Source organism: Protopterus annectens, chromosome 14.part0 (genome assembly GCF_019279795.1).
Source record: "Protopterus annectens isolate FY-2018-M chromosome 14.part0, PAN1.0, whole genome shotgun sequence".
NCBI classification, from domain to species: Eukaryota; Metazoa; Chordata; order Ceratodontiformes; family Protopteridae; genus Protopterus; species Protopterus annectens.
In genome coordinates this window covers 812,913,566-812,931,029 of record NC_056748.1, presented here as the reverse complement: position 1 = coordinate 812,931,029, position 17,464 = coordinate 812,913,566, and the positions used below count along the sequence as shown (strand labels likewise).

The 17,464-nt window shown below is 45.0% G+C and overlaps 1 protein-coding gene across 1 annotated transcript in view; it reads left to right on the top strand.

The window, feature by feature from the left end:
- The window catches only part of PDCD11 (programmed cell death 11), a 1,563,481-nt gene that overhangs the window by 827,239 nt on the left and 718,778 nt on the right, over positions 1-17,464 (top strand). Inside the window, 1 exon segment of the mRNA XM_044056566.1 lies at positions 15,207-15,269. Within this exon segment, the coding sequence (XP_043912501.1) occupies positions 15,207-15,269 (63 nt within the window).

Here is a 17,464-nt window from a genome sequence, read left to right as displayed (position 1 = left end):
TTGGTCTACTTCTTTGAGTCGGTTACTAGAGCTGTGGATGAAGGCAAAGTGGTTCATACAGCCTACCTTGATCTGGCCAAGGCCTTTGCTACCATTCCCCAATCAGGAATCATAGAAAAGCTCACTAAGCTAGGCATCAGCCCCTATATCACTAGGTGGGTTACAAACTGATTCACAAATAGAATCCACAGCGTGAAAGTAGCTGACTCCAAGTCAGACTGCTGACCAGTCATGAGTGGAGTCCCACAGGGATCGGTCCTGGGTCCTCTCCTGTTTGGTATCTACTTACCAGAAGTCCAGTCCAACACAAAGGGACTCTGACAAAGTTCACAGACAATTGCAAGTTGGGAGCCATTATTAACTCCCCAAGTGATGCTGACACCTTACAGAAAGGCCTCACTGAGACTGACTGGTGTCAGAACCATGGCCTTAAGCTCAATGCCAAAAAATGTTGTCATCCCCTTTGGGAAAAACCCAGTTCCCATGAACTACCACATCGATAGTAGTCCACTGAACACAGAAGGCGTTATAAGAGATCTTGGAGCACAGGTTGACGTCAACCTCTCTTTTGACCACCACACTGCCGCTGTGGTCAGAAAGTCCTATGTGGCACATCTTCTTAATAAGGGCTTTGCATCCAAGAAGAAAGAGATCATTATCTCCCTCTGCTCTTCCCTCATTAGGCCAGTCATAGAGTACAATGCCCCATTTGGCATGTTCCTCACTAGACACCTGCAACAACTGGAGAGGCTGCAAAAGTACCTCACAAAGAGGATCCTAGGCCTTGAACACTTGTCCTATATGGACAAAATCAAAAGACTCCAACTATTCTCTTTCATATTGCCTACTTAGAGGTGATCTCTGCTTGACTTATAAAGCCATGTCTGACCCAGCTCTGTTAGAAATGCTACATCTAAAGAAATCCCAGTCCCTCCTCACCACACGCTACAGAGATCTCAACCTCATTACCACTATCAACAGAACATGCTGGAGGGACAGGTTCATAACCCAGAGACTGCCCATGCTATGGAATAGACTTCCCGTTCATGTCAGAGTACCTCACTGGCCCTCTTCAAGAGAAATCTTGTTTAGTGGATGAGAAATAGAAAATTCACCCTGGGGATCACTCCAGTTGCTCTACTCGACAGAGACACTGGAAACCAAGGTCGGGTGGCACATTGCCAAGGGTAATCCTATGGGCTAGGCTTGTAAAGGCTCCAGGGCTATTAGCCTAGTACACACCTATGAACTGTTCTCTGAGGGATTGTGACAGTGTGCTTCCAGCACTTCAGCTCCGTCTCACCCCAGGATGGTGATGTCCATCCTTTCTTGCCAGGACTGTCAAGTGCCTGATCTACTAGTCAAACTTGGGGTGCCTGAGGCATAGTTAGGGCTTTATACTTCAATGCCACTGGTGCCAAGAAAACTTTTGACTTTGACAGATGTCCTTCTATTCATATGCTGCTGTATTCATGATATCAGGAGTTTACCTCTGGTGAACTCTCACATGTCTGGCCGTTATACAAAAGTTAAATGCTACAGCTAGGGTGCACATGACATCCTGCACCTCTCTGTGATGTCTGTCATAAACAGACCTCGGGTATAAAGCGGACGTCAGCACGCACCTCTTCAGAACTTTACTGCTGCCTTTGTGACTGCCAGCTCCGGTCATCGTATTGCCAGTAGAAGCGTTTCTTCATCCGATTTCAGATGAGTACCCCTTACAGGTTTTCTCTTTGCTTGCTACTGTTTTGGTTTACATGTCAGGTAGAAAGAGTAAGTGTAGGTGCGGCAAATTCCACATTAGGATTCTCATGAGCTCTGCCTATTCTGCCTAGGCCGTGAACATGACCATACCACCTGTAGTATTTGTCAGGCCTTCATTCCCAAGACCCTCAGAAGCAGACGTGCAGCCTTAAAACTATACCTTGAAAATCAGAGGTGCAAATGTCTAGCTTCCAGGATGGATCGATGTCAGAACCCTCAGACGAGCCCCCAGTCAAATTAGGCCAAAAAGAGTAGGCCTGAACAGACTGCTGTGCCCTCCATTCCAGCCGTTGCTCTCGAGGACAGTGAAGGCCCGGAGTCTGAGCAGGAGTCCTCTGAGTTTCCTTCAGTGGAAGGCCCAGAGGAAATTTCTTCTTTGCATGTTGTCACGTCCAGGAGGGAATCTCAGTTGTCCGATTCTGTTGCTGAGGGGGGGAAATCAAGGCTCATTTATCAGAGGGTCTACGTGGCATCTCCTAAATCATAGTACATGAGGACATACTCTGTAATGTGGAGTGTTGGCTGGTGTCCGACCCTCCACCCAACCCTCCACCGCATTTCTGAATCCTCTCCTCCAGACACCCATAAGAAGAGGAAACAGAAAACTAAACGTATTTCTCAGCCTCTACCTGCCTCACCTGTTGATCAGAGTCCAGATTGGCAGGCCTTCACCCTTTCTGGTCTTGTGTCAGAGCCCAACGCCTGCGCAAACCCCCATGCCCTTTACCCCTTAAGGGACCTGCTCCGGATGTCTCTTTCACAGAAGAGGATTCATTTGATGATGAATCCCTAACCTATACTTCTCAGATCGCTTCTCCTCTGGGATACGCTTCACCAAAGGAGAGGAGTCCAACGGCACTGAGTCCCCTGGTGAGGACTTCACTTTTGGTGAGACCATCACCAAAATGCAAACTTTTTTCACATGGGACAGCAGTCAGGTCACTGAGACCCAAAAGAGATCCTATGAATTCCTACAACTTGGAGTCTCCCAGCCATTCTGCTGTGCCATCAGTACACCCTGCCTTTCTGGATGCCTTTTTGGCTGCTTCCAAAAATCTCGACTCACAGCCCCCAGCACCCAGGCATCCAGGCAGATATTCTGTAAGTTGCCCGAGGAGGCAACCTTCCTGTATAAAGCCCCTTCTGCAGTCCCTGCAGTCATTTCTCTGACCACCGACAAAACCTCAAAGTTACTACCATCTTCTTCTCTACTGCCCTCTGATAGCAGAATGATGGAACTTCTGGGAAAGAAAGTTTATACTTCTGCCACCTTAGCAGTAAAAGCAATCCACTACCAGACGCACATGGCCAAGTATTCCTTGGCTGTCTTGGAAGACATGGTCAAGAAACTGGAAGAGCTCCCTGACTCCTGATAAAGCCAAGATTTCCTCTCTTCTGACCTCCTGCACACAAGTGACCAAACACTCCATCAAATGCGGGTATATTGCTTTAGAAGCATCTGCAAGGGCTTCCGCCTCTGGATCTGTCATCAGGAGGTACTCCTGGTTAAGACTGCAACCTCTCCCTGATGACATAAAAGTGAAGTTGCTAGATGCGCCACTGGATAACAAAAACCTGTTTGGGTCCGCTGCTGAACTCTAAGACCCTCCAGACCAAAGGCAAGGAACTGCAGGAATTAAGACATATATCTTTGTCTCCTCAGTTCCATGCTTTTAGAGAAACTACCCATCTAAAACTTTTGTTAGATCATAAACTAAGAGAAGGCAAATTAAACCAAGAAAGGAACACAGGAAGCGGCACTCTTCCAGGTCTCTCTCCTCTACTCCACCCTGTAAACAGTCCTTTCAGGGAAAGCCTGGTAGTTGGTGACTACCAAGCCCTCCATCCAAACACCCCTCTTTCTGTGCACATCTCCCTTCATGCTTGGAAGCAGGTTACCCAGGAGTCCTGGGTCCTCTCTGTCATAAAACAGGGATACTTCATGACCTGGGAGACCAGACCCTCTCCAAGAGGCATCCCTCCCCTGCCCAGGAGACCAAATCCCACTTTTCCCCCCCAATCCTGCAGGAACTTCTGACTCAAGGAACCATTCAAGAGGTCCCGCACTCTGCAAGAAGAAAGGGATTTTACTCAATTTTCTTGGTTCCCAGGATGGAATGTCCATGGAGGCCCATCCTGGACCCTATCCCACCTCAACACCTTCCTCAGAGTTCCCTCCTTCAGGATGTTCTCTTTCTGCTCTTCTCCCACTTATTTTGTCTCAGGCATTCCTAGTGTCCTTGGACATAAAGGATGCCTACCTGCACATTCCTGTCCATCCACTATTCAAAAGGTACCTCCCGTCTCAGTGGATTCTGCAAACTATTAGTTTTGTGCATTACCCTTTGGTCTTTCTGTGGCCCCAAGAGCATTTACAAAATGTCTGGCCCCAGTCATGGCTTTCACCAGGACAAAGGGAATACAACTTTTTCCCTATCGAGATGACATCCTTATCCAGGCTATTTCAAGTTCTATGGCCCTGCAACACCTGCAGTTCACCATCTCCCTCCTCAGAGGTCTGGGATTTACCATAAATCACAACAGATCCTCCCTAAACATCCTCTAAGGATCAGATGTTTCTAGGATGCCTGATTTTGACAAGAAAAATGATGGCTTGCCTGTCACCAGAAAAGATTGTGACCCTTGCATCTTTCTTCCAGGGAATCCTTCCCCTCAAAACCATCTCAGTCAGGGAATTCCTCAGGATCTTAGGACTCATGGCCTCTGCTATCCCCATGGACCCTCTACCAAGACTACACATGAGGAAGTTTCAGTGGTATGTAAGAAATATCCAGAAACACCTACATCCTCTAGAGTTCACGATACCCATACTTCCTTGCCTGTCCAAGGAAATGAAGTGGTGGATCTCCCAGATTCAGTCAAATCTGGGCTGGCCTAGCAGCCCACACTCCCAAACCAAGACCGGTCCACAGATGCTTCAGACACAGGCTGGGGGGCAACCATAAGACATTGGAGAGTGAGGATTGCATGAACTCCTACTCAACAAAAGGATCACATCAGTATCAAGGAAATAAGAGCCTCTATACTGACTTTGGTTATTTTCAAGGGTCATCTTCTCCCAGGCACCCTGAGGTGGTACACAGACAACACCACTGTGTTGTGGGACATCAACAGACGGGGGGGGGGTTGCAAGGCCCTACCTCCTGTACAGACTAGCACTGTAAGCTTGATAAATAGCACTGGAGAAACAAATCCTTCTCCAAGCAGTATATATCACAACGTGATGGCAGATTCCTTAAGCAGGACCATGATCCTGTCTCACGAATGGATGCTGAACAGAAAAGTGTTTCTGGACCAAGTCCATCAATGGGGTATTCCGAATGTGGATCTTTTTGCCTCCCCTATGAACAGACTGCTCCTGACCTGCTCCAGGGCACCTCACCAAGAGGTTTGGAAGGTGGGTGCTCTATCAGTCTCTTGGAAGGGGATGTATGCATATGCACCCCCTTCCCTCTTATTCAGAGTCCATCTGAAAATTTAGAAGGAACAGCCTCAAATCTTGCTGGTGACTCCCTACTGGTCAAGGCAGCATTGGTTCACCCCTACTATTTCACCTAGCCAAGGGCAATCACCACAAGCTACCCCAGAGAAAGGACCTGCTCACACAGGACAAGGGAACACTCTTGCACCCTCAACTGCCCACTCTGAAACTCGCATTGTGGGTGATAGGGTGTTGATTCCCTTCAAACACCTACATACAGAGAGATGTGATCCAGGTTCTGCAGAAGGCCAGAAAACCAACTACTAGAAAATCTCATCTCTCACAGTGGAAGAGATTTTCCTTATGGTGTCAATTTACAACCACTGAAGGCAGAGTCCCCTGTGGCCTTGTCCTACCTGTGACTTTATGAAATCTGGACTGTCATATTCCTCCATTAATATCCACTTGTCTGCCATCTCAGCTTGGCTACCCCTGATACCACCTTTAGCATCTAGATTAGAGGTCAAACTCTTCCTGAGAGGGGCACTACACCTCAGGCCACCTAGGAAGCCCATTCTGCCTCCTTGGGACCTTAATTTTGTCCTAGAAAAATTGACACCTTCACCATTTGAACCAGCCAAAGATGGCTCCTGCCAATGCTGCACTTGGAAAACTATACTTTTGATGGCCATTACCTCTGCCAGAAGGGTTACCAAACTCTATGCCCTTATGGCCTACCCCTCCTTCACAGCCTTCCATAAGGACAGGGTATGTGTGCGTACCAACCCCACGTTCATGCCCAAAGTTGTAAATGACCTGTCCCTAAATCAGACTATCAACCTGCCAACTTTTTTCCCCTCTTTGCAGAACCGAGCAGAGAGGATACTGTACTCCCAAGATGTGTACAGCAGCTCAAATTTTATTTGACCAAAACCAAATCCTTCCGAAAATCTGACCGGCTCTTTATCTCCTATCACCCTAGAGCCCTGGGTCAACCTGTTTCCAAGCAAACTGTATCCTCTTGGATATCAAAAAACATTTCCTTTTGTTACTCTAACCATGGTAAGTCACTCCCAGCCCCAGTTAGGGCACACTCAACCAGGGCAGTGGCCTCCTCAGGGGCTTTCCTTAATGGATTAGACACAGCTGCTGTCCTTGAGGCAGCTTACTTGGTCCACAGTTCACACTTTCACCAGACACTGCAAACTGGATATGGTCTCTAAAGCCAAGGCAGGATTTGCCAGAGCCATTCTCCATGGGGTTGTGGGAACTGCTTCTGGTCCGCCTCCCCTTCTTTAGGGCAGGAGCATTTGCACTCTCCCTGATGTCACGAATGCAGCAGCATATGAATAGAAGGACATAGTATTGTTGTGTAAGAACTTGGCATAACCTTAGATGTCCTCCTCTTCTATATGCTTCTGTATAGTTTCCCACCCAGTCTTCCCCCCTCGCACTTGGCTGATTCCAGATGTCCTTCAAGAATGCAACTGCAGTCCTGACATATGGGTTGTCCTGCCTCAGGCAGCCCTTCGGTCAGCCGGATTCCAAAGTCTGGGTCCGGCGTCGGCTGATGTCGCCCTTTCTCCGACGTCAGAGCGGCTGGGGTATAAAAGCATCAGCCAGCGCCATCTTCTTCAGTCTTTCTTGCCGCGCGGTGCCCGAAGCAGTTCGCAAGTGCCGGTCGGCCAGCTCCTGTGTTTTCAGTTACCGAAGTCATCAAAAAGCTAAGTACCCCGTTGGGGAACCTTTTCTTGCCTCAGCCGATGTCAGATAAAACTGCAAAAGTTAATAATTGTCTTGTGGTAAACAAATAACTCATAAGGACTTCCATTCTTACTGCCTTCCCTGCCTTGGCCCAGACCACGGCGTCTCGGCCTGTGCTGCCTGTGCTTGCTTTAATAAGCGCACACTCAGGCACCGGGCAGAATTTGCTGAAGACTTTTTTGGGGAAAATTTCTCCTATATCATGCCGTCGGAACAACCGACAGCACATATTTCCAAAAAACGGAAGGACCGGGACCGACATTCTCGGCCCGCGACTTCCACCGACACCACGCCAAAACCTACCGCGAGTGCATTGGTCTCTTCGGAGGCGGTAATTCAACCGCTCCAGACCAAGAGCACCGCATTACTGCTCACTTCGGTCCCGGAGGCTACCCCGGTGCCGGTTGTTGATTTTCCTCCTGAAACCGAAGCCCAAGATTTGCCTGACACCATACCGGTGGACAAAGTTACTCCTGCACGTGGGGCAGCTAGGCCTCCGGTGTCTATGTCCATCAAGGCCTACACACGTGCTAAGGCTGCCAGCCAGGCTAAGTTTCACCCTCCTAAATCTTTTTCCCAGGGTTCCTCTTCTGAGAAACAGATCATGACTTTAGCTGCAGATCTAATTTCTTTAATCAGAGACTCTCAGGCTCATCCAGACAGAGGTTCTCAGCCGCCTGCAGACAAAAGGCCTAGGCTTGAGCAGACAGATACCCTTTCCTCAGATGAAGCCTCTGGTGACTCAGACCATTCAGATTCCCAGGAAGAATCCTTCCAGGCCTAAGAGGATTCTGATGCTGATGAATCCATTCCCTCTGCCTCTCCTCCTGAGGATATTTCTTTCGGGGAAATTCTCCACTCCATGAGAGAGCATTTTCAGTGGCAGGGCCAGGATTTCTCTGACTCCAGGAAAAGGCTTCGTACTTTCCTTAAGTTACCCCAGCACAGGCCTTTAGCTATTCCACCAGTGTTAGATGTATTGGATGATGTGTACTCAGACTCCAGTGCTTCTCCTGATTCTCTTCCTCCTGCTCCTGTCAAGCCAGACAGATATTACAGGGTTCCTGAAACTCATAAACATCTCTTTAAGGCCCACTCTGTTGATCTAGAAAACTATTGCCCAGGGGCCCAAAGGAGTGGCCACTTCCACAGCCAAAAATCCTTTGCCCGCAGACAGGGAATCTAGGTCCCTGGAGGGATGGGGTAAAAAAGTTTATACCTCATCCACCCTTGCCATGAGGGCACTTAACTGTCTTTTTCATATGTTTCAGTATCAGGATTTCTTGATGGATGATTTGCAGAAAAAGTTAGCCTCTCCTGAGCCTATAGATAGAAAAGCCTTGCAGGATTTGGTTCATAATACTCAGCAGCTTAGCAATCATTTTCTTCAGTGTGGTTATGATGCATTGGAAGCTTCATGTAGGGCAGCTATGACAGGGGCCGTCATACGTAAACATGCTTGGTTGAAAGAACAGGCATTGCCAGATCATGTTAAAGTAAAGCTCCTAGATGCACCTCTGGAAAAACACAAGCTATTTGGTGCTAATGCACAGGATGTGTTGAAATCAATTGAGGAAAAGGCTAAATCAGTACAAACAGTCAAAGATTTCCTCCAGGTTCAGCCACCAAGGTTCAGCAGGAATTGGCCTTCGAAGAATTGGTCCTTTCCGGACGCTGATAAGTTCCAAAGGGGAAAAAACAGGCGTGCTCGAGGTAGAGGGCAATACCGAGGCTCCTATTGGGGCCGCCAATGGCAACCAACTAATCAGAGGAGTGGCGCAGGAACTTCTACTGCTCCACAGGGACAATCACAATGACTTGACTTTGACACCGCCGACCACGGCTCAAAGAGAAGCACCTTTAGGCGGAAAATTCTTTATTTTCAAAAAATTGGCACGTTTTAACAAAGGACAAATGGATTCTGGACATAATAGACAAAGGTTACAGGTTCCACTTCCATACCTTACCAACAAGACAAGGCATGCCAAACCTGCCACAAAATCAAAGGGCAGTGGCACTCATACAAGTTTCAAAGCTGCTACAAATCAAAGCAATAGAAAAGGTTCCTCCTCAGGAACAAGGTCAGGGATTCTACTCAAGACTGTTCCTTGTTCCAAGAAAAGAAAAGCAATGGAGACCTATACTGGACTTGTCCGCTCTAAACACTTTTCTCATTGTGCCAAAATTCAAAATGCTGATGTTACAGCAACTTCTTCCCATGCTGGGCAAGGGGTCTTGGCAGGTTCCTCTGGACCTCAAGGAGGCATACCTGCATGTCCCAATCAGACACAGTTGCAGAAGATACCTCAGATTTCTTGCAGGGTCAGAGCATTATCAATTCTCAGCATTGCCTTTTGGCTTATCTACTGCGCCCAGAGTATTCACGAAATGCCTGGCATCAGTAATTGCACATTGCAGACTCCAGGGGATACATATATACCCTTACCTGGACGACTGCCTTATAAAAGCGGACAGCAAACAAGCCTCGATAAGAAAGTTGGACTATGTCATTCACTTACTACAGGCTTTGGGATACACAGTCAACATTCAAAAATCAAGACTACTGCCATCCCAACAAATAATTTTTCTAGGAGCCAAACTGGACACAAACTCACAGATGGCTTTCCTCACAGAAGAAAAACAAGAACAATTATCAGATTACTTCAAAAGCCTAGCAAAGCACACCCAGATGACTGCAAGGAAAATCCTGCAGGCCCTGGGTTTCATGGCATCTTGCATTCTTCTAATTCCACTGGCAAGACTACACATGAGAAAACTACAATGGTACCTAAAAAGTTTATGGTCTCAACACAGCCACAACTTAGAAGCAACTATCCCACTCATTCCATGTCTACAAAAGGAATTTTTGTGGTGGGCACAAGCAAGCCAGCTAAACAAAGGTATGTCTTTCAACAAGCCTCAAACAAGCCCAAACCATTACAACGGACGCCTCAGATCATGGATGGGGGGCGCACATGGAGGGCAGATGCATTCAAGGGCAATGGGCACCCCGGGAAGTGCATCTGCACATCAATCAAAAGGAGATGTTGGCAGTGATTCATGAAATAGAGGCCTTCGGAAAATTTCTACAGCAAGGTCATCTGCTAATAAAGACAGACAACACCACTGTTATGTGGTACATAAACAAGCAGGGAGGCACTCATTCTTACCCCCTCTGCAGACTAACAATGACTCTTTGGGAAAAGTCCCTGAAACTGAACATACAGTTGCAATCCCAGTTTGTTCCAGGCAAGGACAATGTGCTGGTGGACAGTCTAAGCAGAAACATCTTGGACCCGCACGAATGGATGTTGCATCCAGACATTTTTTCACAAATAACTCGTGCATGGGGAAGGCCGGACATAGATCTCTTTGCCTCACATCTCAATCATCATCTGAAGAAGTTCTGCTCGAGGACACACCATCCTCAGGCCTGGAGAATGGATGCTCTCTCCTTCAGCTGGAATTCTCTAACAATTTATGCATTCCCTCCTCTACTATTAATGACCAAGGTGTTACTGAAGATCAAAGCAGAGCAACCGAAAGGCATTTTGATAACTCCAGACTGGCCAAGGCAGCACTGGCATCCATTACTAAGGAGCATAACTTGCACCAAGCCATGGCCCCTGCCTCAATGGCCTCTGCTTCTAACTCAGCACAATTACAGGACTTTTCATCCCAACCTGCAAACATTGCAGCTGACAGCTTGGAGGGTTCCATGACTACTCCCCATATCTCTCTCTCCAAAAAAGTTCAAGAGATCTTACTGGAAGCACGCAGACCTTCCACCAGAAAGACTTATTCAGCCAAATGGAAGAGATTCAACATCTAGAATGCCAACAAGGGTCAGGATGCATCAGTAATGAGCATCCCACAGATACTAGAATACTTGGCAGAAATGCTTCATAGCGGCCTTTCATATTCTTCCATAAAAATACACGCTTCAGCAATTTCAGCAAAATACAACTGTGATCCACCTGTGTTCTCACATCCTTTGCTAAGACAGTTTCTAAGAGGGATAAAGAATCTCAAACCTACCAGAAAACCACCAGTGCCTGCATGGGACCTCATCTTCATCTTGGAAAAATTAACTCTTCCTCCTTTTGAGCCAGCAGCATCTTCAGAATTGTAATTTCTCTCCTGGAAAACAGTTTTCTTGTTGGCAATTACTTCAGCAAGAAGAGTCTCGGAGATACAGGCCCTCATGGCAGTACCTCCATTTCTCATTTTTCATCAGGACAGAGTTTCTTTAAGAACCAATCCGTCATTCATGCCAAAAGTGATATCCAGGGTGTCTCTAAATCAAGCAATTCACCTGCCTACTTTCTTTCCCAATCCTCAAAATAAAGGAGAAAAGCTGCTGCACACTTTGGACATACGCAGACAATTGCGCTACTACTTGGACAGAACAAAGGCCAACAGAAAGTCTGACCAACTATTTGTAGCTAACGCTGCTGGAGTACAAGGAAAGGCAATTTCCAAACAAACAATTTCAAAATGGATTGGACACTGCATCAGATTCTGTTACTCTTTCCATGGAAAAGGTGTGCTAGCCAATATCAGGCCACACTCCACCAGAGCTATAGCCACCTCCACAGCCTTTCTAAGAGGGGTGGCTACAAAGGACATTCTAGAAGCTGCTACATGGAGCTCCGTGCATACATTTTCCAAACACTACAACCTGCCTTTATATTCCAGATCCCGAGCAGGCTTTGCTTCGGCAGTCCTGCAGGGCATTTTAGCTACACCATCTTTTTCTTAGATCCTACCACCCCCAGCTTGGCTATGGTATTCAACCCATATGTCAGGACTGCAGTTGCATTCTTGAAGGACATAGTACAGTTTTGTACCTACCATAAATGTAGATGTCCGATAGATATGCAACTGCAGTCAGGTTTTCCCTCCATCCTACCCCTCTGTAAATTCTCCTTTTTGGGTCCACTCCCCTTTTCAAATTAGCTGGGGATATCTTTTATGGTGTATCTGTTGATTACTGTTGTGCATGTCTGGAATTTTTTATCCATTCTCTAAATTTAGCCTTCCTTGGAGGGCACCTGGCATCTGGGGCAAGAAACACTGAAGAAGATGGCGCCGGCTGATGCTTTTATACCTCAGCCGCTCTGACGTCGGGGAAAGGGCGACATCAGCCGACGCCGGACCCAGACTTTGGAATCCGGCCGACCGAAGGGCTGCCTGAGGCAGGACAACCCATATGTCAGGACTGCAGTTGCATATCTATCGGACATCTACATTTGTGGTAGGTACAAAACTGTACTTTTCCTGGAGTAACCACTCCGTAGTTGCTGATTCTGGCCTTTCAGTTCTGAAGAGGTGTTTGCTGACATCCGTTTTATACCTGGCATCCATTTGACTGACGTCCAGGAGAGGGCCAGGAAGTCACATGCACCCTAGCGGTAGCATTTAACTTTTGTATAATGGTCGGACGTCGGTATATAGAAGAGAAGGACATCTAAGGTTATGGTAAGTTCTTACAAAACAATACTTTTCACCTCCTATAATTACTTTTAATTTTTCCGTGCTTTGTTTTAGTTGTAATACTACTGCTATTATTACTACTATTTCTTCTCATAAAACACACCACTGTAATGCCTTTTTGAAGCTATTTCAGTTTTTGAGAAAAAAAAATCCATTAAAAAGAGCACAAAATGCCTAAAAAAGCAACAGGTTGTGTATTTGACATTTAAATGAAGCAAGCAGAGATGATTGGTAAATATTCCTAGTGAGACATTGACAGAAGAATAAAAAAGATGTTATGTGATCCTATCTCGCCTACATTCTGAATGATGGGTTCGGAGCCGATCCCTCGGCTCCGACTCGGCACGCTTATGCCAAAGAGCGAAGTCTCTTATTGGCTGAGCTTACTATATCCCAGGATGCACCACTACCAGTCCCCCAGATCTCGTTTGCCGCTTCCCTGCGAAGACGTGGTCTCGAGCTGGCTGGGCTGAGTAGTTTTTATTAACTAACTTTTCTGTCAGTTTTTGCTGTTTTTTGGTCACAAAAGCTGTTTTAACGGCTATCGCTTCTTTGTGTACGTTTGGATTGAAAATTTTTTGTGTGTGATTGGGTTGAGTTTGTTTTCGGCCCCCCTCCATCCAGGGCCTTCCCGGACTGTCAACCTGTTAAAACTTCACAGGGTCTCAGTAATCTTAGTTGTTTAGAGTTCCCTGTCATTTTCAGGAAGTGTTTGCGTTAAGCTATAACTGTGAGCTTAAATTTATCATCAGTAAATTGATAGTTGTTTACTTTCCTGTCAAAAGTACTAGAATTGTTTAACAATCCTTGAAATTGACAGCTTGGCTCCTCCACTTCCGACCTTAGTTAGAAGGCACACACTAGATCCGGAAGTTGTTCACATTTTATCTTCGGCCCACAAACCCACCACTAACAAATTGTACCTCAGTAAGTGGAAGAGGTTTGCTATCTGGGCTCAACTCAAGGGCTTAGACCCTATCACTGCTCCTGTCCCAGAGGTTTTGAAATTCTTAACATCCCTGTTTAATCAGGGATCTTCTGTCTCAACTATTAAAGTCCAACTAGCGGCTATCTCTAAATTCAACGAATCCACGGATCCTCCTTTGATGAGCAGCAGACTATGCAAAACGTTCATTAAAGGTGCGAGTCTATTAAGACCACCAGTTTTTCATCCTGCACCTCTGTGGGATCTTGATTTAGTGCTTCGCGCATTAACATCTCCCCCTTTCGAACCGGCTGCTACATGCGAGTTAAAATATCTGTCTTGGAAAACGGCATTCTTAGTGGCTATTACTTCTGCAAGAAGAGTTTCAGAGCTTCAAGCCCTGTCTATTAAACCACCGTACTTGATTTTCCACAAGGATAGAGTATCACTTAGGCCTAATCCATCCTTTGTCCCAAAGGTCTGTTCTAGTTTCTGTCTTCAACAATCTCTAGAGCTACCAGTTTTCTTTCCAAAATTCTCCAATGAAGCAGAATACACTCTCCATAAATTGGATGTTCACAGGCAATTACGCTTCTATTTAGACAGGACTCAGCAACCGTAAGTCAGACCAGTTGTTTGTGTCCTTCTCAGATAATAAATTGGGCCAAACCATCACAAAAGCCACTATCTCAAAATGGATCAGAGATTGCATAGCTCAGGCCTATTCTTCTTCGAATAAGCAACTTACAACATCTATCAAAGCTCATTCTACCAGAGCTATGGCTACTTCTATAGCTTTTCATTCCAAGCTCGCTATATCGGAAATCTGTGCTGCGGCTACTTGGTCCAACCCGCACACTTTCATTTCCCACTACAAATTGGATGTGGCATCTAAAGGACGAGCATCTTTTGGTTCCACGGTACTCAGGAGTGTTTTCCAGTGAGCCACCCAGGATTCAGGTGCTAGGACGCTGTCCCATCATTCAGAATGTAGGCGAGATAGGATCACATAACATCTTTTAGTTATGTACTCACCATAACTTCAGATGTTTGGGATCCATCTCGCCTACATTCCTAATACCCACCTCCTTCCCCCTGCCTTGGAGATCAGAAGAGATTGAACGGTTTTGAGTTCTACTGTTTTATCTTGTTTCATCTGACGATGTTATATAAGCAGGGCGTGCATGTGTGCATGTATGCGGACAAACTAGATCTGGGGGACTGGTAGTGGTGCATCCTGGGATATAGTAAGCTCAGCCAATAAGAGACTTCGCTCTTTGGCATAAGCGTGCCGAGTCAGAGCCGAGGGATCGGCTCCGAACCCATCATTCAGAATGTAGGCGAGATGGATCCCAAACATCTGAAGTTATGGTGAGTACATAACTAAAAGTTTTCCAGGATGTTGGTGTTCTCCCTACCACAAGTTACCTTTGAAAGGTCAAATGGCAAGAAGATGCTGTATGATTTGAATTACTGGTGGATAGTGCTAAATCTGTAGGTTTAGGTTATTAGGACAATCTCCTTTGTATGCTTTTATTTTTGTTACTATGAATTGTAAAACTGTGTAGAGTATATTTGTTTTTTTGATACATTGCGCATGCTATATGTAGTAGGTATACATCAGTGAAAATGATGTGAAATTACCTTGTTCAAGGCTGTAGTAACATTTTCTTCTGTTCACTAATATGCACATACTGTTTTCATGGCAAGAATTGATTTAAAGAGAACAATAGAACCCTTCCCTTATTGTAATAGTAAATGTTGTGTAGCTATGTCAGTTTATTTTATAGATTTCTCTCATTTAATCACTAGATACCTTCCAATTACACATCCACACTTTGTGATATCCGTGCCTGAACTCACATTAAAACCAAGGTAAGGAGGTCGCTCTTTGAGTTTGGATGCTTTTTTTTTTTGCTACTGTACTTGTAAACTGCATGCACCAGTCCAAAGAAGTATAATTCTGGATTACAGTGAACAGACTATAGCTCTTTCAAGGATTGTATTACTTTGGCTTATTTTCTTTGAAGTATGCATTCTAATTGTATGAATCACCATAATTTACTTGATCTCCAGTAGATCTGCTTGCAAAATTATTTTTACAATACAAGTTAACTGATCTCATAAATATTTGATGTTTTTCACGTCCAAGATGCTAATAGACTTCTTTGATGCCCGTAGTCTGTTTGGGTGTTTGCATTATTAAACCCTCAAAATTGGCTGTAAAACTGCCGTTTGTCTGTTTTCTGGACTCTTTGTACCTGTGCCTGCCAGCTATCAAGCATACCTCCATTTTGGCATGCCCCATTTATTTCCCGCACATGTCAAAGATTAGATTTTTTTTTATATTATGCATAACAGTAGTAGACTTTTTTTTTTCTCTAGGAAACTAAAAACAAAGGTTGTCACTGTTTTCATAATCATCAAATTGTGTAGTAAGCTGTTTCAGTTGTGAAGGAACTTTGTGTTTAGAGTAGAAAGGGACCCACAAAATCATAAATGAAAGGATTGTATTACAATTTCATGTCTGAGACACTGGAAATACTTTATAAACAGAAGCATGCTGCTAGTGATAAACAGGCCATGTAGCTGCTAAAAATAGAAAGGTAGATGCAGTTTGTTTAACCCCTTGGCATCTCGTTCCTGATTGTATATGTAATGCAGCAACTGCAATATGAGTGTTATGATAACTGCTTTTTTAATTTTAAAATCACAAATGCATCAGAAGGACATTTTTTCTGTTTTCAGGACCCTTCAAGAATAAGTATTTTATTAGTATAACTAACACATCAGTAAAACGTTACTGAGTTAAAGAATGAAAATTCAACTGAGCAATAAGATGTTATATAACTTATTTCATGTCGTCTGTCTTCCCTCCCTCTTGGCAGCTGGCCATAACTAGCCAAATGTATTGCTTGTTAATATGTGAAGTAGCACAGACGTTGCTTGCTTAAAGTATCCAGTCTCAGTGCACATCCTAGAGAACAGGAGCGCTGATCTTCAAAGGTGTTTTTGTCTTACTAGTTTTTGAAAACAAATGCCGGGAGGCTGCCAGATACATCTGTGGGCCTTAATCTTCCAGATAAATTTATGCTCATTGTTAACAGCGCACACACTTGCCACTTCAGCAGTGTGCCTTTAGCAGTGATTGTGGTTAAGTCAGAAATGAGCAGCAATTGCAATTTCTATGAAGAAACCAGGTGAAGCTGACATGCATATGAGGTATACACAGTAATACACTTGATATTCTTGTGTTGCTGTTGGAAGGCAGCCTTCTATGTAAAAATAGCAGTTACTTGATCACAGTTAAGTGATCAACACTGTGGCTTGTCAAGGAGGGGCAATGTCAGTATCAAAGAAACAAGCTTTGAAACTTGTTACAAGGTGGCCATGGTTTATGCAGTTTGATCATGTTTAAGTATGTAGGGTGTACTCAGAAACATGTTATTTAGATTTGGAGTGGAGAGGCAGACTGTGTGTGAAAACAGTGGTCATTTACTTTTTCAAAGTTACTGTCATTATCTGGCTCATGAGGGAGGGGCATTACTTGTCTCTGAAATTAACAAATTGAAACACTTTCCTTTGGCTGTTTCTTTCACTTGATCATAATCAAGTATTAGAAATGTACACAGTGTCTGCTTGTGTTGTGGTGGGCAGGCATTACATTTGCTTGTGTTGGTTAAATATCACTGTACTTTGTCATGGAAGGGGACAGTTCATGTGTCTAAGTGGAAATGGGTTACAATATACTGCTGTCACAATTACATGTTCATTGTACTTTTAATTATTGTACCAAAGACCTTAGCGCAAACCAGTTCTGAAGCCTGGGGATGCAGAAACAAATGACTGAGTTTGGTGTTGCTGCACCTAGGGGAAACTGGCATGTAATGAATTGTCCTTGGTCTTCTTCACTTCTCATGATGTGTTATGGTATAGTTATGCGCTCCTGAAAGCTGAAATTAGACTGCTTGATGGAACAATATCAGATGTGCCAAGTTTTGAGCTGAAAATTCCTGGAGAGATGTTACTTTCCTCCTGATGTGTTCTCACAAGGTGAACTTGGCACAGTA